The sequence below is a fragment of the Lupinus angustifolius genome, unplaced genomic scaffold, assembly GCF_001865875.1.
Source record: "Lupinus angustifolius cultivar Tanjil unplaced genomic scaffold, LupAngTanjil_v1.0 Scaffold_162_1, whole genome shotgun sequence".
NCBI classification, from domain to species: Eukaryota; Viridiplantae; Streptophyta; class Magnoliopsida; order Fabales; family Fabaceae; genus Lupinus; species Lupinus angustifolius.
In genome coordinates, this window is record NW_017728885.1 from 163,093 (window position 1) to 189,405 (window position 26,313).

Here is a 26,313-nt window from a genome sequence, read left to right on the forward strand (position 1 = left end):
TCAACTGTGTCACAAACAAGCAAAAATGTAAGATGTTGTCATATCCACATAGACTTGCTAAATATAGTATTTTAACAATTAAACTAATATTCTAAGCTGGTTTTCAAAAGGGTTTCCAATATTGTTTGGTTGAGATATGAAATTACAATAACTAAAGATGTTGGAATTTAAATGTGGGATTGACTTCATATTCGTTTTAGTAAATTTGGTGAAAATCAAGCAAGCAAGCAAACAAGTATGACTCTCACATAACATAAGACCTCAAAATCACTAAAAGCTAATACATTAGTTAATTTAGCAACTCATGAGATAAAGCCAAAATCCTTACCCACAAGATCAATAATTATGACTTACATACACCTCTATGTCTAGCAATCTATGTATATGAGTTGAGTTTAGTACACTCCTCAATTGTGTTAGCCGCCAATGTGTTGGTTTATACTAACACTTTACCAAAATAGCTCTATGTCTTGCAACTACGATGATAACATTAAGTTATATGAACCGTCAAGCACACTTCTATGTCTAATAGTCTATGCTATCTAGTTTGAGAGTTATTCGATGCTTACATGAGTTTATGTCTAGCAATCATATGAACATAGACACACATTGTGACAATTAAGCATAAAACTACGTCGAGCATTACACGAAACGGATGTTAAGTAAAAGAGTAACTCAGGAAATTATAGTTCATGTTAAGTCCTGAAATATCAAATTCCACTTGGCACCATTCTTCGCCTATTTTGCACATGTTAAGTCTTGAAATATCACGGAAACTCAAATTATAGGATTAGTAAATATTCATCAAAACTTCAATTATGAGTGTATAAAGTAAGTATTTAGAATTAAAAGATATTAAATTAATCCTATAAATTGAGGTAATTTTCACACCTAATAACGTCGGGCAAGGAAGACCCAACTCATACATTTGTCGATCATGTCCAAATACTCAGTCTAGCCAGGTAAAAGATAATATTGACAAGACATGGTCTGGTAAGTAATATAGAAGATCACAAACCTCTATTATAGGATTGTCATGATGTTTGAACAGGACTATCACACCATCTGTACAACACAGGCGTATGCCACAAAGCTGACCACACCATTTGTACCCTACACCATCCCCCACCATATGGCAAAAACATGTTTAGAATATGACTACGGTAAGTGGGACATGCTATAAGATAATTCATGGTTGTTTGAGGCAGACTTGACACGACAAGATATTCGACCATGTCAACAACATCTACTAGAGAATATTTCATGTTTATATCCTCTATAAATAAGAGGAGACCCCTCATAAGGAAGTTAACATCTCATACTCTCTTATACTCTTGCATTTTATTCTCCCTAATATATCTTCATATACTAACTTGAACATCAAAATATCTTTTCAGGTAGGCACTTTTAGACAAACTCCATACAACATTCATGCAACACCTTCCTCGAGTCTAATACTCCAACTCCACAACTTCCATTATAAATAACAAAATCATTTTAACTTCCTACATGACCGGAGAAAAGTTCAATCCCTTGTATAATAAATTAAATAATCTTTAAAAAACCAGCTTTCTATTTGATTTGATGTAGTTTCTAACCTACCCGAACCGGACCAAGCTAATTAGTAATTAGACCAAGTTTCGGTAAAAACGCACCGTATTAACCTTTCACTACTCCTTCAATTCTCTTCCTCTTATACTTCTTTCTTACTCAAATCAGATCTCAGATCTTGTTTCTCACGGTAACTCACATTCTTCCCCTTCTTCCTTTTTATTTCTTCTTTCCCTTTCCCCATATTGGATTTCAGTTTTGCTTTTCCATAATCAGCTCAATTTCATTTTGAAGCAGTTTTTTTCTCCAGGATTTGAAGAAGGAAAAGAAGATTGATCGAAAAGATGGTAAGCCTTTTTTATTTTATTTATTCTTTTTGTTGTTTACTTAGATTTTAGTTATGGACGCTGTAACTGATCGAAAATTAGAGAGTGTACTTGATCGTATTATGAGCAATTTGATTCTTAAACGAAATTGTTAATTGCTCATTTTCCTTTTGTAAACTGAAAAATTGATATGCAAATTTATTAGTGAAGAATAAGAATGTGGATGTATATGGAATCAGCATAAATTGGATGGTGTTTTTATTGTAATGCTTGTTTGTTTTATTTGTCATAATGCAGGTTGTACTTGCTGCATCCATTGTTGGAAAATCTGGTAAAGGTGAGAATTCTATACTCCCTGCTCCCTGGTGCACATATATACATATAAACACACGCACACCTATATACATATATATACACACACACATATATATATATATATTATACTGTCGTTTGAAACATGCAGCTGACCCAATTAGTTGGAAATTGAAACTAACCTTACTTAGTTGGAAAATACTTATTGTTGTTAGTCGGAGAAAAACTTCTAAGGTACCCTGATTGAGAGTAATACTCTCAATGGATGGAATTTGCTTTAAGATTTATTACATAAAATTTCATTAATCCGGTGGGCTGTATTGTCGAGATGTCCATTTGTTACGTATTTTTTGGGGTTAATTGTGGTACTCTTACATAAGAGTTTATCTGTTTGCCAGATGATCCATGTAGCTGACTGCTGGCTTCACCTAGTGGGATGATAAGACTTGGTGGTTGTAGTTGTTAGTTCTTACTGCTTTGCTACACTGGTAGCGTGTGACCTGTAACTTATGGGCTGTAGTCTGTTTTATAGTGCTTTTTGTAAAAGATGAAGGCAGTGTAACCATGGGCCTAGTAGATGCCTTTGCTATGTTAGGCTAAAATTACTGTTGACTCCTCTCGTTTGGAACACAACCTATTGGGTTTTGTAAACTATAAGAAATAAATTTACGGGAGGGTAATTCCTTCCTAGTAGTAGTCTATATACATTGATTAAACATCCAGAGTCTTCCACTGAAATTATGTCTTTTGTTTTGGTTCAATACTTGGTTGCTGATTTGGTCGTCTGGTTTCTGAGTTAAGATAGCTAATGTACTTCATTAGCCTAAACCTGTAAAAAAATCATTTCGATTATGATTGCTGGTACTTTTTGAATTCCTTTCATATTCTTCTTATTCTACTCTATGATGCATGGGTACTCTGAAATAGTTGTTGGGAAAGTTGATCCATGAGGATAAATTGTGTAGAAGTTAGAGCTAGGTCTTAATTGATGTTGATTTGTTGGTTCCAAAATGATTCGATATCAATATTTTTGAGCTGACAAATCTATTGCTTTATTTTCAGTTCTGGTTTCTAGACAGTTTGTGGATATGTCTCGTATAAGAATTGAGGGTCTTCTAGCTGCATTTCCCAAGTTGGTAGGCACTGGAAAGCAACACACGTATGTCGAGACAGAAAATGTGCGTTATGTTTACCAGCCAATAGAATCACTGTATCTTCTTCTGGTAACCAACAAACAAAGCAACATACTCGAAGATTTGGACACTCTGAGACTTCTCTCTAAGCTCGTATCCTTTCCTTGATGCTTTATGTTTGAGATCTTATGTTCCTAAGTCAGTTTTTGTTGTTGCTTGGTTTTACTTATCTTGTCTGAATTGTGTTGTTACCTGCATCTTAAACTTAGCATCAGGGTATGGCTTGCTGGCCCGAATCTATAATTTGTTCTCTGCTGTTTCTTCTGAGACTTCATCTCATTTTATCCTTCCCTTTATGGAGTTATGATGGTACAGTCATTCAGAGCATGACATTTTGTTCTTAATTTGAAATGGCATTTACTAATATTGATAATTTTATAGGAAGGCTCACTAGGGATTCTAATTTATCATTTTTTATTCATTGGTGGTATTATTATCTTCTTTAGACAAGATTAGAGCCACTTAATAAAACCTTTTCCACAATTTGTGCTTATGAATTTATAAATAGTTCTTTCCTTAATATTTTTTAGGTTCCCGAATATTCTTACTCTCTTGATGAAGAGGGTATTTCCACAAATGCTTTTGAACTTATTTTTGCGTTTGATGAAGTCATCACCATCGGGCACAAGGAAAATGTAAATGTTGCACAAGTTAAGCAATACTGTGAGATGGAAAGCCATGAAGAGAAGCTGCACAAGTTGGTTATGCAGAGCAAGATAAATGAAACTAAGGATGTTATGAAGCGGAAAGCTAGTGAGATTGATAAAAGCAAAGTATGATTGTTGGGATCTTTTGTTAATTTGTTTGTTTAAAATTATGGGAACATACATCATTTATACAAATTCATTACATGCATTCTACAGATCGAAAAGAACAGAGGCGAAAAAGGAGGATTTGGTCCGTTACAGTCATTGGGCTCTGAAAGAATTGAAAATAGCTTTAGTGATTTGAGCATATCTAGCAGTGGCTCTGGTTTTGGAAGTGGCCCTGCTTTTGGACTCAATACAGATATTGATTCCTTTTCTAACAAGACTAAAGGTTTGCTTTCACATATTTGCAGAGTTATCCTAGAATGATTCTTCACATATTTAGTTAAAATGACTTTGAAGCATGCTTGTAGTGCACAGGAGTATTTTTAAATGCTTGTGTAGAGTCATGTTTGTAGCATAAGCTTTCACATATGATTTCCTTGTTACTTAATGATATCAGTTTCTATTACCTTTTCTAAATTGATAATACAATTATCAAAATATTTTAAAAATGTAAACTTATAAGAAAACATGAAATTCAATCAATTTTTATCCTGGGGGTGTGTGATTTGGTTTATCATTACCTTCTTGTTATCATCTGTAGTCATCATTTTTTTGCTAATTATTTCTATCTATCTATATGTATATATATACCTGTGTGCCTAGTATGAACAACATTGATATGCTTTGCATATTGAAATCCTGAAAGATGGTCAATATGTGCAGAATTGCATTATTGCTTGCCACAATGATTTAGTCTATATCTGAATTACCATTTTACTAAGGGTGTTGTTGGTTCTTATTAAAAAATAATCTAATTATCAAATAATCTTAAATATCCAAAAATCTAGCTCATAATATTCTGAGTTTTTTCACCCAAAAACAGCCATAGAAAACAGCTTATGTTGTTGCCAAACACCTTCCTCCTCCGCAGATTATCACTTTTATCAACAACAGATGTTTTTTTCCTAAAAAAATAATCTGAATCAAACATGCTCTAAATCTAATTAACAAGTAGTCTTGCAATTTCTCTAATCCCATATTCTCTTCCTCAGGTCGTCCAACTTCATCTGCCAATGCTCCACCAAAAGGTCTTGGAATGAAGCTAGGTAAATCTCAAAAGGCAAATCAGTTTTTGGAATCACTTAGAGCAGAAGGTGAGGTAATTCTTGAAGATGTTAAGCCATCACTTGGCCAGTCTCGGTCAGCTGCCCCACCACTTACTGACCCCATCACTTTAAATGTCGAGGAGAAACTCAATGTGACACTGAAACGTGATGGTGGAGTAAATAATTTTGATGTTCAAGGTACATTGGCTCTCCAAATTCTTAACCAAGAGGATGGACATATTCAAGTTCAGGTACCGCTTCACTACCTAAATGTGTAGAAGGCACACGTTTCTTACATTTGCATGTCTGTATTGACCAAGCAGTTTTTGTTTGGACAATGATTTATCACATGAAAAATAATACTTTTTCATTAAATTTCAGCAACATATGGGTAAATAAAAATTTCATATCGAACAGTTTTTCTTCCCTTGCTCTATTAATGCAGCCTGTGTTCAAGGTGCAAGGCTTGAATAAGCCACTTTTTCAAAGTTTACCTAGACATTTGAGGCACATATTACTAGATGTTATGCTCAAGATCATAAACAGTTTTTCGTAATACAAAACATATATTTCACGTCCCCAAGAGTTATCTCGGTTAGTTAAGTTGCGGGACGTGAATTGTGAGTGCCTTGGGTTCAAACCCCGAGAAGTGCACTCTCTCCCCCTCCCATTGAAAAAATATGTTTGCCTATAAAAAAAGAGATCTATTTCACAACCATCACATCTGTATGGCTTTCTTTTGGCTCATGATAGCAAAAACTAAAATAAAATAAGGGGTAAGAGGACTAGACAGCAGTGTCTGTTCGGTTAGGGAGGAAGGATGGAAATGAAGAGAAAGAAAATGATGGTCAAATCCCGTGCACTGCACATTGATGACAGTGCTGCTTCCATTGTTGATTATAAGATTGTCTTTTTGAAGTATTCTGGTAGGAACTGGGTCATCTACAGTTGACAAATGAACTATTTTGGGTTCGCTCTTGAATCTAGTGGTTGCAATTTATTGTAGCTTTTCTCTTGCTGTGAAATAACATATTCTTAATGTTTGAGATCTATACAGTTTTGTAAAAAATATATTTATAACAAGCCAAGGTATAATTTTAATAGAGTACAAGGGGTATTCAACCCATATACATGAAATACAGTTTTGTGATAAATGTAGACAATCTAAATGCATTCTGGTGCTTTTGATATGATTTGTATTCATACTCTCTATTGTCTGTCCTCAGTCCTCATTACTCATTACCCCTTATATTTTTTCCATAGAAAAACTATAATTTTATTGGGAGAAGGGAGTATGAATAGGTAATTGGGAGTGCCGACAACTTCATGGTAAATAATATACTTAATTGTTTTTATATCTGTATGAAATCTATATGAAAATACTAAATAATACAGATTCATGGGAGTTTCAAATCATTTCATTGCATTTTGATATGATTCTTGGTAAGTTTTTCACAATTTTTGAAATGTTGTACAATGGTTTTAGAAACATTTGACAACACATTTCTGAATCTTCAAAATATATTTGAAAGTTTTGAAGTGGGAGAAACTTGTTTTGAACTGGTTTGACTAGTTTCTTGACTCACATAAACAAAATGGAAATGATTCCGAGGCAAGTAGTATGGTCTGGTACATGTATGCCTGAATTTTTAAAGTAATGTTGTTTCATGGATTAATGGAACAATAAATTTTGCTATTATGAAATGATAATTTCTTCTATCAATGAATAGGAAAAAAAAATAGAATTGTCATATTTCAAATACAACTTAAAATGATTTTTTTCTTGTTTTCTTGGTTGTATATGTTTTGCTTCTGCTATGTACTAGTCCTACATATGTTTACATTATAACTAACCTTATTCCAGTACAGGCCTTTTCTTTGCATCTTAGCTCCTTATATCCTTCATTGTTAATTGCTGCTCTTGTTTTTTTAAAGACCGGTTTTGAATGCAAATATGAAATGTGAATAACAATGAAAACATTGGTGCTTGCATATTGTGGCATGGTTTTGCAGGTCAAGACTGGTGAAAATCAGGCAGTCGCTTTCAAAACACACCCTAACATGAACAAAGAATTATTTTCAAATGAGAGTATATTAGGCCTAAAGGATCCCAATAGGCCTTTCCCTACTGGTCAAGCCAGTGATGCTGCAGGTGTTGGCCTTCTAAAGTGGAGAATGCAAAGCACTGATGAAACAATGGTGCCACTGACAAGTTGGTTCATATCTATCATTTATGTAGTGTGTCATCTTTGATGTGTTAGTAACTTACAATGTGCTATATTGCATGTTGCAGTCAACTGCTGGCCCTCTTCTTCTGGAAACGAAACTTATGTCAGCATTGAATATGAGGCTTCATCAATGTTTGATCTACAAAATGTTGTGATATCAGTACCTCTTCCAGCTCTTCGAGAAGCACCATCTGTAAGCCAGATTGATGGAGAATGGAGGTGTGGAATTTAATTTTTTTTCTTCCTCTGATTATGTTAGGGAAAACCATGGCTTGTTTGTTTGCATAAAGTTAGCGGTTTTGTATTACGAATGTTCTATGTTGCATGTGAACGGTTTGCAATCTTTGAATTAGTGACCAGAATTTTGAGTTATTAGGAGAATGTTGATCCACATCTGTTTCCATTTCTCTTCCTCTTGCACTCTAAATTTTCGAAGTGGGAAGAGACCAAGTTGATGTCTTTGCTTGTCATGCTGGATTCCCTTCATGACTGCTGCTTTGCAAAGAAAAAGGATATGATTCTTTGACCCTTGGGGCTGTTATGCTTCACATTTATTTCTTACTTGAATTGTGTAGATTGCATAGGACTTTAACGCTTAGCATGTATTGTGTTTCTGGAGGTTGGAGGCCAGTACTCATCTTTTTGTTGTCAAATACTCTGGACAACCTTTCTTTACTCATATTTTAAGTTTATTGACTAACTAGCAAAGTACATTTTAGTGGCACTATACTCTGCAAGAATTTGGAGCATATGGGTTAGAATTCAATGCTAGAAACTTAAGCCTACAGTTGTTGTCTCTGCTTTTTATGGGAAGGGGTCGCCTTTATGTTATTTCTTTACTGTATTTTACTCCCCTTAGGAGGACATTGTCTATTCTGTTGTAATTTTCTTAAAATTTCATGGTGTTTTTCTTCAAACAAACAATAGGACAAATTAAAGGCAGTGTCTAGGAAGCCCAGACACCTCTCTTTAATAAGATGGGTGAACGTGCCCGACACCAACACTCCTCCAACACTTCACCGACTTTCAGTTTAGATCTTTTGTCATGTTTCTCATTTATTTTAACATTATATAATGGGTAACACTATTGACACTTCCAAATGCCTATTCATGCTTCTTTCGACAAATTATGATTTTGAAAAATGAAAACAAAAATTATGATAGGATAGTAGGAAGTGTGGAAAGTCATTTTGGAGTGCCAATATCCATACATTGTCCCGTGTTTTTTTGGGATATTGTCTGTGTTCTGTTGCTCGTGTCATCTTTGGTGTTTGTATTTCATCACTTGGTATTGTCACTTGTTCAAGATATTGAGTAACAGATGTGTTCTGTTCCCCAGCTGATGATTTTTATCCTTTTTATTTTATTTGTGGCTTCTAAACATCTCATATCTCGGTTTACATATTCTCTTTGTAACACTCCATTATATTGACTTCGCAGGTATGATTCTAGAAATTCTATCTTGGAGTGGTCTATCCTTCTGGTTGATAATTCAAACCGCAGGTACACTAATTTGGAGTGATGGTTTTCCAGAGCTTAGTATCTTTCTTTATCTTATCAACATTGTACTTTTGGATCTGCTTTTTTCTAACTTCAATATTTTTGACAGTGGGTCAATGGAGTTTGTTGTTCCACAAGCAGATTCATCTGCATTCTTTCCCATTTCAGTCAGTTTTATGGCAACTGAAACATTTAGTGACCTGAAGGTTTGTTTTCGATGTTCTAATTTTTTGCATTCCATTTTATTTGTGGTCTTGGATATATTGTGCTGTTTGGATGACATGTCAGAGTTTTTGTTTGTTAGGAAGTCTTGTATCAAGTATGAATAGAGTATCATTTTATTCTAATTCTTTCACATTTTTATGCAAAAAATGGATTTTAGCTGATATTGCTAGCCTGAATATTGATTTAATAGGAGCTGAAACTTGTTTGACTCATCTTTGCATTCATCACTTGCAGGTTGTGAACATCATACCACTAAAGGGTGGTAATGCTCCAAAATTTTCTCAGAGAACACAGTTGATCACAGAAAACTACCAAGTTGTCTAATTGGTTTTCCTTCCCAAATTACATATGCTGTTACTAATCATGAAGTTAATTCCTTAGTTTTACTTGGCAAGACAGAATATAATTTACCATAATTAATGTGAAACCTTAAAGTGTCTATTTACTCCATAGCTTGTTACTGTTTGTATCAAAAGATGCTTCTCCATAACCCACTGAGCATCTCTCATATAATTTAGATTTCTCTTCTTCCTATGATTACATGAAGCGCACTCCAAATTCATTGACATTGGAGGAGATAAAGTAGATGGTGAAAACAACTTATCATTTGAAACTATTATGTAAAAATATATTTCGTTTACTCTAATATGCAAGAATCTTCTGTAAGTTTTTTTACAGCAGATGTTAACTGTTGAAGAATTAAATGATGTAATGTTTTTTTGCTGGAAATTTGTTATCTAGGATCACTTTGTGGGTGATCTAAATATATTTGTTTGTAAGACCTATAAATTTGGCATATTATCTGGATATATATTTTTCATAATGTTAGTACTTGGAAATAAGTTGGGCATTGGGGTAATCTATTATTTTCTATTTGCTCACGCCGGTTAAATAGATAAGGGTGAATTATTATGCTGTTTTTATTTTTCAAAATATAAGTACTTTTATTTTTATCCCTATTTTACTTTATTACTTTGGTTTTATTCTATATTAATGGCGTGTTAACACCACAATTAGTTTTTAGTAAGAGCATAATATATATATACTATTATAATTTATCATTCATTTATATTGTTTTTATTAATAATGATTAAATATAAATAGTGGATGATACAAATAGCTTTCTCTGAGTGGAAGAGGTTTGTAGTAAAGCGTGAAGACTCCATTAGTTGTTAAAGTACTAGTTTTAGAATGATAGCAAAGCCTTGACTACAATTTTTTTCTTTAGAAATCACATTAGCCATTTAAGTAATAATTTAAAAGATAAAAAAGTTTTGAATAGAATTATTTTAAAAGTACTAAAATATACAGATATTTTTATGAGTAAAATTGTAATGAGGGGTTGATTGTAGCTGTCATGCGACATATATGAGGCTGCAGTAGCATTTGAGAAGAGTGAATAATAGTTAAGATAAATATCAACTTTCCCTTTACAGAATTAAGATAATTTTTAAGAAAAAATCGTTGAGAGTAAACATCTATCAAATATATAAATATGAAAGGCAACACCTTCTAAGAGTTAAATTCCAGATATTGGAAATATTTTAAAATTGTATGGGCACCAAAAGTCCTATATGTTTAATAAAAACTTTTTATTTATTTATTTCTAATAATTTTTTTTACATTGGAATTCAGTCATGGCTATTGTCTAGCCATGCATGCTTAATTTGGTCATGATAATATGGAATTGTCCTATCTTAGTCAAATATATTGAGCTCTGATTCTTGAAATTGTAATTATATTAATTATTTTACATCAAAATCTGTATCACTATTATAGTTTTACACAAAATTAGAATGATCCCAATAAGAAGATGTAATGTCCACAGGTTAGTTGGCCCACAAAAATGACAACTATAGTATTCCTTCCATGCATGGTAATATAAAAAACATAAACATTAAAAGGTATGACTGTAAGATCTTACAAAATATTAAGAAAATTTAATTATAAGCATATAAATAAAAATGTATCCACTGTAATGTATCGAATATTTGCCTCAATCCATATCTATTTTATTTAACTTGACCAAATTAATTTCACCAAAAAATGGACTAAATCAAAATTAAAGTTTATATTTAAAAAACTAAAACTAAGTTACTAAACAAGCCCAAACATATATGTCATTAAAAACAAAACACTTGCTTTTTAATTCATAGTAAGTAGTTAAATATGATGTCCTAGGTAAGCCTATCACCTTTAAAAGAAAAGAAAAAAACTCATTGGAGTAAAAAGTCCTATGTCACTAAGCACATAATATATCCTTTTTTACTTATTATTGGATACGCAATTTTAAATTAGAAGTTGAATAGTTTTAAGTTTATTTTGTATAGGGTTATTTTCATTTTTGGAAGCCGCAATTTTACAAGTGTCAGTGGCATCGTAATTGTAATGGACTTCTGACTTGCTAGCTCCATCAAACACATAAGATTGAACAATTCCACAAGATAAATCACGATCTTGTCAACCATGTTATAGAACTTAATTTGCAGCACATCATTAACATATTTATTTTTATACTATTTGATGGTAATTTGTTTAGAGGACTAACTTGGTGTTTGTTTAGAGGACTAAATTGGCGACAATTATATCGTTAGATAATCAATAGTAGTCTAAAATGAAAATACTACACAAATTTCAAACATCAATTCTTCACTCATGATGCTATATTGTCTATTAGCACTTGAATTGGTGATGGAGATCCATGATCCCTTTCCAACTCTAACAAAATTTCCCCTTCAAGTCATCTAATTTAATCTCTAGTCTGGTTCTCTACCACTATCTATGATACATTATCCATCACACTCCAAACATGAGAAAAAACACCAGTCTATGATAGGGTAACAAAACCATAATAACAAAAAATATCAGTCACAAAGTGGGGAAGCCACTGAAAATTGATTCAAAGTTGGGAAGTAAAAAAGGAAAATTTGTAGAATAAATGATGAAATGGATTCTGGGTAGATACTATCAGCCACATTTCCTACTCCACAATTTCAGCTGCAAAACTTTATCCTCTCAAACTCTCAATAATCTCGGAGATCGCTGAGTATGATCCAATAACCGAAGCAGCAATACCTACTGTCATGATTGTAATACAAAATGCTACCTGTAGAAATGTGCAAAATGCAAAGGAATCTGTCAGACTGTGATATTGGAGTTAATCTTAACTAGAAACCATCCAATGCTTAAAAGAATTCAGTTGTGCAACAAAAATATATCTCCTAGGATTGCTATATAAGTGGTATTGATATCAGCACAGCATGTTAGATTCAAAATGTACTTCATTTAATTTCCTTCATATTCTTTAAATCATATCGATATTAACATAGTATGTCTAAAAAGCCACGAGTAGTTCATCGGATCAAACAACATTATGTTCCTGTATTCAATAATTCATCAACATTATAATCTGATGGAAGAGTGTTCACATTCTCTTGGATCAATTAAATCGCTAAATTGTAACATTACAAGGTTGTTTCATATTCTAGCCCTTCGGCGTCTGACAATTAGTTTTATGATATAACAAAAATGAGTGAAATTATGAACTTTCACTGAATCATACCTGTAAGCGCGAAACTCTACCCCTCCAGATGCTTAGAAAACAAGCACATGGAATAATCAAGGTCTGCATCCAAGGTTGATTTGATTTATATGAATGCTAAGTTCAGTACCTCAAGGAGAGAAAAAAAAAGATAAAGTGAAGGGAACTTACAACAAACATTGTGAGTAAAGATCCTATCAATGACATCACCAGACCTGAAACAAAGGTATATGTTATAAAACATAATCCAACTGTGCAAGTGAAAAAGGGTGGAAGAATAGAAACCTTGGTTCGAAAAATTCACATGATAAATCGATTCAAGTTCATTCTTAATCCTACCATATTTCCCTCTTTCTGTTCTCTTCATAAATAGTTACAGATTCAGTAAAAAATAAATATTGAAGACAGTTTCCTCTGCAGTAAAATGAATCTAGTATATGAGAGACTTACCGAAAAATGGAATCAACAGGCCGACAAGCAATGTAGAAAATACCAGCGCTGTTCTGATTAAGATTGAATATACATAAAACTTTCTATCGTTCGATGGTATCAGCTCCTCCATACACAATGCTACTGGAGCCATACTCAATGCATATGTGGTGCTAATTAAGAAGAAACATCTTTATTCATTTTCACAGTGTAAGTACATATCGAATGAAACACATTAAATTTTGTCCTAATAACCCATTTCAAGTTCAGAAGGGTAGTACATGTTTGTTATAGGAATTGGAAGGACTTGTTAGGATGAACATATCAGTTGAATGTACTATTTTGAACTTCAAATATTTAGATGTGAAGGGAGGAGACACTACAGGACCCGGGTAAGCATACCGAGGCCACGAAAAAAGAATTATAAAATGATAAATGAACTTTCATGAATGGTCATAATCTAGGCAAATTAATGTTCTTTTAGCAACAAACTCAGAATATGCTGTGTTTGTTTCACTGACCCTACACAGAAAAATGCTATAAAACATATTAGTTTCACTAAAATACCTTAGCCTTGAATTTTTTGCACAAAAGGAGAACAAAACAGAAAGATTGGCCATATAAAGTTTTCAAAAAACAATGTGAGGCAATGTTAATGAGAAACGTTCTTAATTTTGTAGCCTCCTTACTCATTTAGTACAAAATGGTTGAATTTCTTAGTTATACTTTATGTATTACAATCATTCGTATGTCAAAATAATGAAAATGTAGGTAGAACTTTCAAATTTTCTGGCAAGAGAAAATGATACAGTGACAATATATGAGTTTTATATACTATCAATACATCATCCACCATTCATCTTTAATCATCATTGACTCTTTGGAAAAAGTAATCCAAATGAATGGTGCATGATATGGTGACTATGTATAAATCTTTACACTAACAATACATAGATATTAAACTCTTCTGTCAATTGCATTGAAACAAAATATGCCCATATGACTTTTTCCACATATATATAAACCACACCTCAGACAGGTATATCACACACTTAGGCAGGGACTTTATTTATATAGTGCAAATCTATCAGATAATCGAAGATAGAATGAGAAAATTTTAATTTAATTAATCTAGTTGAAATTACCAAAGTGAAACCATTCATTTAGAACTTCAAAGGATATTTGGTAAATGGATTAACCACCTGCAAAGTAAAAGTACAGAATGATAATGTTAGTAATTTATATTGTCTACAAGTATGTAGATAATATGCTGATACAGATTGAATTAACAACTTAAACCAGATAAAACAGGGAATGAATAGGTATAAAAACATGTCATTAATCATGCCTGATATGTCATAATGTAATTCATTAAGAAAATATTTTCAATAGAACGTAGAATGAGCATACCGTAGTCCACATAGCAATCTTGGTGGCCACTAAGCTCTGAGGCATGTTAAGTGTGTACTGAGAGAGTGTACCATCTCCAAACATTAAGTATCCCACAACAGCAACTCCAACATACATGGCGGTACAAATAACAAAACTGCATGGAAAATTCGACATTCTGTATGATAAATTCAAAAGGCGGCCCAGTTCACGAAACTCCCACTTAATGGGGTATGGGATGGTAAATATACGTAGCCTTACCCTACAAGCAGAGAGGCTGTTTACAGGATTTTAACTCATGACCTCATGGTCACTAAGCAACAACCTTACCATTATATCAAACTCACCATCTTATGAAAGATAAATTCCATTGAAGAAACTAAATTTTTTATGCAACATAACATATTGACAATCATGCCTAATAGCCAAGATGATCAGATTTGCTTACCCTAATGGCCTAACCTTCAGTTTGGCATAAAATTAATTGTAGGTTTGTTAGTATTTATTGAAATGATTAGGGAAACTGGATACAAAATCATAGGTTGCTAATGGATATACAAAAATGTCATGCTTTTTTTTACCATGTTAAGAGCACTGCAGGGAATTGATTTCGGTTCGCCATTGCTGTGTAAAGGTTTGGGAATACAGCATGTCCGGAATAGCAGTAACCATATAGACCCATAGCAACAGGTAAAGTTGCAAGATTCAGTGTTGATCTTTGGCTGGGAATAGCAACATTGTCTAGCAGGCCAACCCAGAACAAGCACAAAACCACGACAATAGATGCAATAACTCCACCAGCTAGAACAAAAATGGTAAAGGGTTATACTGATCATTCGAAACAAATAACGATAATCTGAGTTTTGAGTTCTAAAACGTAAGCTAAATTTAACGGAAAAGAGAAAATAAGAATGAACCAAGAAAAATTGAGTAAGGAAATATGATAAGTTATAGACCATACATACTAACCAAATTTATATCATAGCATTTACTTAATTCTTTTAAGATTGATGAAAATAAAATAAATTTTGAAACAGTAGAGTAGAGACATAAGGTGGATCATGAAGCCTGTTCCTTTAGTACTCTTGGTTCATTTGCATATTTGTTAGACTCTATTCAACTATAGTGATGACTATAGTTAATAGCAAATTGGCAACCACATAACTCTTTAATTAGCTCTTGATGCTGCTATACTTCATACCCTCATGGTATAAATATGATGGGTTGTGTAAACACAAGGCACAGTTTTTCCCAAATATGTTCTACAAAACCATTAATCTTACATGGTATTCTAGAGAGCCTAATTCATCTGATAAGTGTTTTCATGAAAACATAAAATTCATTCATTCTAGAGAAAGGTTAATAAGTATACAAAATTTCTGGAAACAGATCCAGCATCTCTAGTTTTATATAAATAGAATGAGTGTAATATCTATACACTAACATTGTAGAGATTTATACACAGTCAGTGCATCAGCAATCATTCATTTGTATTACTTTTATTTAAGAGTCAGCGATAATTGAAAATAAATGGTGGATAATCAAGTGACAATGTAAAAAACTGTTACACTATTGTTGCATAAATCCTTTTCTCAAATATAATTGAGTCATTCCTTTGTAATGATATTTATGTAAGGTTGGATGTGTGATTCCAACTCCATTAAAAGATAAAATGGAAGTTTACAAACAATAAAAAAAGAAAATAATATGTAGAGAAAATCTTTGTTCACAAACCAACCCTCCCAAAAAAATAGATGCAAGGTGCAAGTGCATTATAATTTAGAAACACAATAATTGCAATGAATCAGAAGCTTGAAATTTGTTAAATTTTCATGTAGTATTTATGTTATGATCTGATAAAGTATGACCCTCCCTCCATAACGCTAATGTGTCCTCACAAAACTTAACAAAAGGGTGAGGCAAAGGATGCAATGAATCATGATAAATTCTTCTTCGTAGAGAAAAATGGTTGCAAGAGTTAGGACCAAAGATAGGTGAGACAAAGGTTCAACTTTTATTTGTAGAATGGCTAACTTGTCTTTAAGAGAATAATCTTTTACCTGAGATGTAACTGAGAATGCGTAGGTCGCGCAGCCAAACAGTAGGAAGAATAGCCAAGGTGGCAAAGAGTGCGAACAGAATGTGTGCATTCAATTCAATTCCACCCAAACTTAAGTGTGCATCTGGAAATAATGAAGACAAGTTGTCGCTTTCCAAAATTATATATTCAATGCAACAAGCCTGCATCAAAGAATATTTTTAGTAGGTGAAGTGATTGTCACCAATAATCTGTTTGTATAGAGAAGGGAGAACAAGGGAGGAATTAATGGAAGATTTTAACTTTTAAGTAAACTCCCCCTTTTTCGGGAGGCTTTCGGAAATTTTGGAGAATATTAAACTCCAAACAAGGGAAAGATGATTGATTACTTCACATCTCATCCTCTTTTGTTTCATTATATTTTGATTGCCTCTTCTTCCAACTCACAAACATACCCTATTGATATGAAGGTAAGTTGTATGAAATAGTAATAGTCAACATGTATGCAGTAAAAAAGGAACTAGAAACTTAAATACTCAATTCCCATAATCATAAACTTCATGACTTCAAAATGTAGACAAGAGAAACATCATGTGTCCATGAACCACAAATTATCTTCCTGCAGTAAAGGGAACTTAACCACATAGCATATTACTTGTCATATGATTGATGGTTTGCAAAATTCATACAAAGGTGACAGTCTATGAGATCCAGATTATAGACATAGACACACAGGTCAAGCAAAAGGAACAAGAAGCTGTTGAATCCTTTACTTGGTATCCTTTGAGAATTTTATATTTTTATACGTTTACTATGACAAATAACACAAGTAAGATTGCAGAAGAAATACTGCTGAGTAAAGGTATACTTACATATAATTCGGAGTATAATATTATCTGCATCGCAAATGAAAACGGAAAGGAATACAAAATAGATTAGAGACTAATGCTTGAAGATAAAAACATAGTCAAATAAGACTAAAGATCAGCATGAAAACTTACTGAAATTGCGATACGTCCAGTGGTACCAAAAGCAGCTTGGCCAATGTCAGGGTATGTCTCAAGCCCAGGTTCACTATCCAAGCAGTAACGCAAGAGCAACCCGGTATAAAATGAGAAAACTGCAAACATTAACAAGATACCAATCCCAACCCATCCACCTTCTCGGACAGCATAAGGTATTGAAAGGATTCCTACACCACAAAGGGCATTTATGCCTGCAAAAGCACATGTAAGAATGAAGCTTACTGCCATGGCTAGATTCATATGCATGGTGTGTGGTTTCATGTAGTCTATATGTGTCAGGCTATCAAGAAATATGCATACCCATGCTCCTATATATATCATTTTTCACATAGATGTAGTTATGCTTCAAATAACACTAATTTTGGTGTGCAACCGATGTTGAAAGGTAAGTGTCTGCAATGGAAAGGTTGTTTCTGTCTTGTGACCTTGACCTTGAAGGTTACTAGATCAAGTCCTAGAAGCATTAAGAGGTAAAGTTTCATACATATACTCTCCTTTGGTGCAACAGCTGAAGTAGTCACCATGCACTTGGAGGTCAAGGATTTGAGTAGTGGAAATAGCCTCTTGCAAATGCAAGGTAGCTGTGTTCAACCGGCTCACATAATGCGCCCAACTCTTTCCTTGACCTCATGCAGCAGGAGCTTTTTAGCATAAGTTTTTGAACCTATCTGGCACCAATGATGTGACTCAAAAACAGAAAAAATAACAAATGTTTAATTTTTTAATTATCATGGCATGTTTTCATCGGTGAGAGACATGATTTGGGACAACAGATCTTTGTTCCAAGTTTCCCTTTAATATAGATTCACAATTAATTTATCCATTCTTTAATGATGTTTTTCCCTTTGTTTTAACTTTCTAGTTATTCTGGTAAATAGATTATTATTTTCTTTTTTCTTATGTAATTGTAATACATAACTCAGTGAAAGTCTCATGCATTGGGCCGCCTTCAAACCAATACTCGACAACTTACCATTAAGCACAGCTTGTCCAAAAGTGCACTGCCCAGCAAACTCAATTTCATGACAAACCTTGGAAGCATCCTTCTCCTTCCGAATCGAAGACTTCCTAGATACTAGGGGAGGAAGCAAGCCATGAGAGCTACGTCGTTGTTTCTCATCTGCTTCGGGTTGTAACAGAGGTTTTTTTACTGGTGGTAGTTTTTCAGCAGTGTGTTGCCTCCTTATCAGAGTTGAAGAAACGAAAGAACTTCCTAACCTTGATAGGGAGGGTGTGCCTAGAAATCCGATGCTCGGTGATGGTACACTACCATATAGATCAATGGATTGCCTGAAACATTAAATACAAGGGAATAAGTAGTATTCCAGTACTTCACTAATATTCGGTTTGAGAGTTTGATTTTGGAGAGGAAAGAAGGGAAATGGAAGGCTCCGTGCTTCGGAGCCATGAAACACACTTGCGAGATGATGCAAAAACATTCTCTTTCCTTTTGCCCTAAAAAACTCAACTCACAAACAGATCCTAAGAAAATAATAACAATGATGGGATAATATCAAGTATCTTCTTTATTCAACTCATAGAGATAAAAACACATCAATTCTACAAGCAAGGGTGGTGAGTTCTTAAAATGTTTTACAAAGTAAAAAAGCAGATCCAGATTAATATTAAGTTCCAGATTCACTCATAAAGCAACAACACTTTCCTATGATTTTTGGTATTTGACCAATTGATGACACAATCTAGAATGAAGACAATGGTTGGATAAAATCTTCCACAAAGTGTCAACTTCAATTTATGAAAAAACAAAAAACAAAGGGAAATGGAAAGAAAATGACCAGTTAAATACATGTCATCTTCACATCACAATCACAACTAAAAAAACAAAATCAAGAAATTCAAGAAAAAGAAAGGAATTGAAAGTTGAAACACTAATCTAACCTGTAACTTTGAGGCCATTGCATGCTATAGGAACTGGGTTTTCTTTGAGGATGGTTTTCATTTGAGTCAATGGAATAATCTGAATCATTCCCTTCATTTTGAATTTCTCTTTCTGCATCTTCTTCATCACTCTCAACATAAAAACTGGTTTCTGAAGCAGAGTTCTTCATCTTCTTCTTTCAAACTTTTTAGCTCCCCCTACCAATTTCACTCTGCAAAAATCTCCTATAAGATTCAATGAATCTACCTTTACTAAATATTGCAAAAACTAAATGACAGAGTAACAAATCACAATACATAAGAAAATTCTGGCTCCAGATTCATATTCATATATAATGAGATATAGCATTTTTACCTTAGCAAAATTTGAAAAGTAAAAAATGATAAAATTATCTATGCAACTAAAATGTAAAAACTTTTTATACTATCAACTTAATATACATGAACATGAATGAGTAATATACATGAATATAAAATGACCCTTCAAAAACGTAATATACATGAATTCAAACTAATATAAATGATGGACACTAATGAAAAATGAGGCTGTGGTCCATTTTGAATAAAATGATACTTAAATATGACACCATATGAGTATAAAAATATAAACTTTAGGTAACTGAGCAAATAGATAATAATAAAAATATAAACCTTTTCATTTTTATCAAGATTGGAAAGCCACGTGGGCCTGCCCCAAAAAAGTTAAAACCATGATTAAAAAAATGGCAGATTTTGGGGCAAGGACAAGGATCATGTGTATTAATGTGCATGCAGATCTTCAACTTGTTTTGTTGAATGATGGAACAAAAGTGGTTGTTCAGAATCTGAAACAAAGACCACCAACTTTATCCTTAACTCTTTTTTTTTCTTAATTTTTCCGTGAAAGAGACAAAAATTAGATAACTGTGGGCACAGCTTTTTTTCGCTGTCTTTTCTGAACACTCACAAACTGATTGAACACTGAACATTTACAAAATGTTGTGTACTTTTCTTACACCAATCGGTTGGATCATGTGACCAAGGATAATCCTTTGTTTGATTTTGGAGGGAATTGAGAAGAAATTAACATGTGAGAGAGAAAATAAAGAAAAGGAAAAAAGTAAGAAAGATAATGAATTTTGATATTGTTTAGTAGCATAGAAATTAAAAAAAAATTTGTTGATATGTTTTAAAAGACAAAAATACCCTTTAATAATAAAGAATTCAAAAATATTATTATATTTTAATTATTAATTTTAATAATTTTCAAATACTAGTGTACTGTATGTATTTAATAAACTTTTTTTATTTTAGATTTAATTAATAATTTATTTACTTTTATAATTGTATTTAAAAATTAATTAATATATATATGTAATTAAATTATTTTTGTTCAACTAGTAATTTTATGCTAGTCTTCTCAAGATATCGTGCAAAATTATTTTGGAAAAGTTTATATAAAATGTGTAATGTATATATAATATAATATTTGCAATGTCTTCATAACGGATACAAAGTGCATTCTAACTACTAATTCATTGTTGCATTATATTAATATTTGTCATATGAATATATTATAACAAAAATAATACATAAAATAATATAAAAGTGAGAAAATCTTCATTAACAACTCTAATGAAGAAGAGAGAAGAAAAGTTGTTCATGTTGTTGTTATTCTTCTTTTGTGAATATCACTCACAATAAGATGATAATGAAGAGAAGAGGAAAAATTGTCTCGAGGAGAAAAGATGATAATCAGGTGTGCTCATATCAGGTCAAGTGTTTTAAGGCTATTTCATAAAATACAATTTTCTTCACTCACCTTTCTCATTTTTTAGAGAAAGAAATTGTGCATATCCTACATCTTTTTCATTTATTCCACCCCTCTTTCTTGTCAACCAAAAAGGGGAAAACCCCACTTTCTCTCATACTTCTCTCCCTTTGTCGTCTTTCCCTTCATTCTCTCGAACGAACCGTTATGGCTTTTTTTCATTAGTATCCGGTGGTAATTGTTGCGAAACTACCAAAATTTTCATTTCAACAACAAAATATAATGGTTTTATTTATCTTGGTGATCACCCATTCCAGAAGAAATTAATTTATTAACAAGTGAGTATATTTGGTTATATCATGAAATATTTTATGCAATTACAATACTGAAAATTGGAGATTTATAATTAACATGGAACAATTCACTACACGGCCAAATTAGGCATCCATTATCAGACAATAATCTTGGTTGAATTCATTTTGCAAAAAAAACTTCTTAAAAACCAAAAAAGAATTCTTGCTAAAAATATCAGAATTTTTCTGGGTACCAATTCCCATACAGTTTTACAATATCTAGAATTTACATTTACATTAATGTTATTCAACTTTATCTATTTAAGATTTGTCATAAAAGTCATTCACTCTCTTCAAAATCTTACTGCAACCTCACATATGTTGTATCTTGTATGTGTTTCAGAGTGTCAAGGATTCCAGATTGAATTACAAAATTGATAGAATCAAATTGAACAGAACCAAACAGAAAAATTTGGTTTGATTATATTACATATGGTCCAAAGTTATAAGAGTCAAACCAAACCGTGAAACCGATGAATAAATAATTAACAATGAGGTGGTAGCTAATATAGTGTAGAATGAGTTCCCCTCTCTTATATATTTGAATAAGCAAAAGATAATTAAACAAATTTTTATAGCATTTGAGTATATACAAGTATTTTTCAAAGGCCTTCTGATTATAAACAATACAAGTTTAGATAATATTTGTATGTTCAAAGCAAAATAACAAAATCTTACAAATGAAGAATAACATAATGTCAAATTTACGTACAATAGAAAAACTATAAAAATAATAGATAAAAAAGAATAAATGACAACATATTTTCATATTAGATCTTTATGAGGAAGGATTGTTTCTTAAGCATACATACAAAACAATTCATAAACAACAAAATTTAGCACAAATCATTAAAAGAAAGTTATCCTGTGGAACAAATCAAACAAACCTATTCATGATTAATTTGGTTGGAACCACGAAAAATAACATTAACTAAATTGAATCAAACCACCCCTTTTGTGTAATTTGGTTTGTGAGGAATCACATTATCGAAATTACTCATTATACCTCTATGTATGAGAACTGTAATCAACACCTCGTTCAACCGTCTAACTCATTTGTATCCAACGTTGACCACTTTCCTGGCCAATCACGCACGAAAACACGTTCGGTTTCGGTAAAAACGGCCACACCTGAACACTGCACCCACAGGAACACGGGTTCCACTGCAGCCTCGCCTCTTCAGATCATTTTATTGGTCATTTTCTCTCTTAAAATAGTTTTTTTGGTCATTAAGTCATTTCAGATCATTTTATTATTGTAATTTATTAAAAAATGAAAAGTTGTAAAAAATAAAAAATATATCATTTTGTTATTCTTAACTTATTCTGATTGCAATTATTAATATATTTTAATTATATAATACAATCTAATTGATATAAAATTTATTTCATTTGGTTTGCTTATTTTCAAATTGCATTTCTTAATATTTTTTGATCAAAAATTGATGATATAAATTCTTCAAAAATTTAATTTTTTAATTAGATTGATTTTTTATATAATCTTTAACTTCAACATTTTTAAGTTTTTTAAAGGATTTGATAAAATTAGTTGCTCACAACTTTTCGTGCATGACATCGTTTTCTAAGATAGTGTGTCCCGTTAACTCAGGTGAACAAGAAATCATTGCCTAGTTATTTTTGTAGCACCGTGTAAGTCAACTTAGTACACGAGACTTCTGAAGATGATAAATGTATACAATCTTACTCTCTCAAGTAGAGAGTCTGTTTCTAGGATTTGAATTATGACTTCATGTTTACTAAACAACAACCTTACCATTACCTCATAAATTTATTAACATTTTTATATTTTGAATTTATATTTTTAATATTTATTTGAAATATACCTAAATGAATCGTAACTATTTTTGTAATTAATCAAGAATGAATTAAATAATAAATTTATTAAGTAAATAAAAATGCTATGAATGAATTCTTTAATCAATATAAAACTAAATTAACTATTTAATAAATGAAAATGTTTTAATACATTCAATGGAATTCTTATAGTTTGCTTATGTCATGTGTCATTTATAACTTCCTCCCCAAAGTCGGAAGTTGGTATGTGACTAATATTGTCTCTTTCCTATTAATTTTATTTAAGATAAATTAAATATTTTTAATCATAATAAATTTAATGCAATTTTATAGTTTGGTTATGGTAAATTGAAATAATTATATTTTATAAAATTGGTTCCAATTACTTAAATTTAATGTAATGTTTATAATTTGGTTATTATTCGCTTCGTCTCTAACTTCCTCCCAAAACACGAGGAAGCCAATCTATAATTCACGTCATCTCTCTGCTATTAATTACATTTAAAATTATTTGTTTATTTTAATTAATATAAATTTAAGGGATTTTTTATAGTTCAATTATGACTCTTTCATATGTAACTTCCTACCTGAAGTAGGAAGTCAGTTTATGACCAATGTCATGTCTTCATTATTAGTTTCATTATATTTTATTAATTATATTTTAAATATTTTGAATCCATCAATATCAAATTAGACTAATCAATTAATATTTTATGTAGAATTATGTTGTCTTTATTTTCTTATTGCATCTAGGAATAGGTAGGAGGAATATAACTCTATGAGACATAAGAAATAAAAATATGTGGTATGAATTTATAATAAATTAAGGATTCAAAAGTACATGATTATTGAGAGTATGTTTTTAATATGGACAAACGAAGTGATAATACATTTCCCAATGTATAATCGACTTATGAGTTCGTAATTCTATTTCAAAGACTATATTATCCAATTTAAGCATAAAATAATGTATTTTTTACATTTTAACCTCAAAAAACATAATGGTAATTCCAAATCTCTTTAGAGAGGTTAAAATTAAGTTTAACATCTTCGGTGTAGCTGATATACAACCAAAAGTTGAGTAACAACAACTCATAACAAGATGGAAGTGGTTTTGGCCTATTTCATGCTGATTGTAGATTTGAATGGTAATAGTAATCCAATATTTAATATTATGTTAGAAGACCCATTTCCCATTTCAATTTATACCCACGAATTATTTTTATATAAATTATAAATTATTTAAATTCTTTGAATGATTTATTATTTAAATTATATATTTTTAAATATTCTAAGATAAAGTACTTATTAATGTAGCACTCCAACTCTCTTAAGTAGTGAGTGAGTAAAACAAACTTAAGAACTAGAGAAAGAAAAATATAAAAAAATGAAGGGCTCGAGACAGTTATGCGTAAGATATGAAAATAGTTTGGGCCAAGTTTTGAAACTATTTGATTGTTTGCCTTTTGAAAAACCAGCCTATAGGCCATATTTGTAGAATTTCTAAAATTCATAATTGTTGGGCCATATAACTTATTTTTCTTGCCCAAAACGTTTAGATTGTCAATTCCCTACTTAACAGAACAATACGAGAATCCTCTCCAATACGGGAAAGAAAAGTATTAAGAAATCAGAAAGAAAAAATCACATCTAACGAAATTTGTATCCCCTCATTTATGCTTAAACCTAAGGCAGAAAAACACTCTCCTCTCCAATAGTTGAGAGAAGTATTACTCCTAGAACACATACAATATTATAAGTAGACTTAAAATAGGCAGAAGAAACACCTCTCACCAAATTTCACCACTAATTAATTTCATTTTGCATTGGTCCGCACCTAGTGTGAATGAAATCATTAAAATAGAAGTTTGTAAATAAACTATACTTTAGAAAATAATTTGGTTCCGAATTTCAGTTGATAATGTCTAGAATGCCAAAAAATACAAATAAATTAAAATTCACTCTTAATAGTGAATGCAATCAAGAAAATCAGTCAAAATGTGTAAAAATGAATTATAGCTATCATCTCGAATTCTTGATAAAGAATTTTACAAAAAATAGAACTGAGACTACTTCTAAAATCACTAAAATAAACTATTTAAATATTTCTAGGTTGATTTACAACTTTTGAAGTTTTCCTCCATTCTGCAATATCATTTTTCAAATAAAATTTTGTAAAGCATGTACCAAAAGTAATTCTCAATTCTTTTTCAACAATAAACAGACTTAAAAATTACACTGACACCCCCCGAGTTTTAGTGAAATTACACAAACCACCTGTAATGCCCCGAAAAATACTCTTTATTTATTACACGGAAAAGTGAGAATTTTTTTTTTTAGAAATTGGTGATATAAAATTGTTTCTTTTTAAAAACCTTTCTTTTACGGGATATCACTTTAAGTAACATATAACGCGGAAATCAAAACCGGTTACCTAACGGTAACTAAAATGATTCAACATTTCCTGAATATATATCTTCATAGATATAAAAGATCATAAGTACTTAATATACATATCCAACAAGAAAAGGCGGAAATATTAATCATCGCCAAAAGACACTAAACAAAGACATGAACAAACTGAAGCAGTCAGTGTTTCAAAAGTCACAAAATGATAAGCAACTTCGAGTGGCTAACTCTAAAGCTAGGGTACTTCTTCTCCTCAATTCCTCATGCCCCCTCCGGGAACATCACTGACTGGTAGCTCCAAATCCGAGCAAAGCTGTCTATCTGACGAACACACGTCCGAAAAGCAAGCAATAGAAAAGAAGAGAAATAGAAAGAGTAAGACATCTAATGAATATAATTCATTGACGGCGTGGACTTACTCAGAATATTACACTCAGATATGAAAAGCAGTTCATATATATATATATATATA

At 31.9% G+C, this 26,313-nt stretch overlaps 2 protein-coding genes across 3 annotated transcripts; one reads left to right on the plus strand and one right to left on the minus strand.

Moving 5' to 3' along the window:
• The first annotated feature begins 1,708 nt into the window (after window positions 1-1,708).
• LOC109342053 (coatomer subunit delta-like) lies at window positions 1,709-9,684 on the plus strand. The gene is made up of 12 exons (XM_019580031.1): window positions 1,709-1,741; window positions 1,862-1,898; window positions 2,175-2,214; window positions 3,252-3,475; window positions 3,913-4,155; window positions 4,246-4,420; window positions 5,187-5,491; window positions 7,254-7,452; window positions 7,534-7,687; window positions 8,909-8,971; window positions 9,078-9,174; window positions 9,428-9,684. Exons 2-12 carry the CDS (start codon window positions 1,896-1,898, stop codon window positions 9,515-9,517), a joined length of 1,593 nt encoding a protein of 530 aa, XP_019435576.1. The 5' UTR covers window positions 1,709-1,741; window positions 1,862-1,895; the 3' UTR covers window positions 9,518-9,684.
• A 2,141-nt stretch (window positions 9,685-11,825) lies between these two features.
• On the minus strand, window positions 11,826-19,814 carry LOC109342020 (vacuolar amino acid transporter 1-like). 2 transcript variants are annotated; one of them, XM_019579976.1, is made up of 12 exons: window positions 19,515-19,814; window positions 18,589-18,905; window positions 17,592-17,806; window positions 17,463-17,486; window positions 16,613-16,793; window positions 15,134-15,353; window positions 14,574-14,709; window positions 14,334-14,365; window positions 13,185-13,318; window positions 12,906-12,949; window positions 12,756-12,818; window positions 11,826-12,299 (listed from the first exon to the last, which is right to left on the minus strand). In XM_019579976.1, exons 1-12 carry the CDS (start codon window positions 19,682-19,684, stop codon window positions 12,201-12,203), a joined length of 1,635 nt encoding a protein of 544 aa, XP_019435521.1. In that variant the 5' UTR covers window positions 19,685-19,814; the 3' UTR covers window positions 11,826-12,200. The 2 variants fall into 2 exon arrangements, with proteins under 2 accessions (XP_019435521.1, XP_019435520.1); XM_019579975.1 differs by having other exon boundaries at window positions 13,185-13,330; window positions 14,346-14,365; window positions 19,515-19,812.
• Window positions 19,815-26,313: the final 6,499 nt, after the last annotated feature.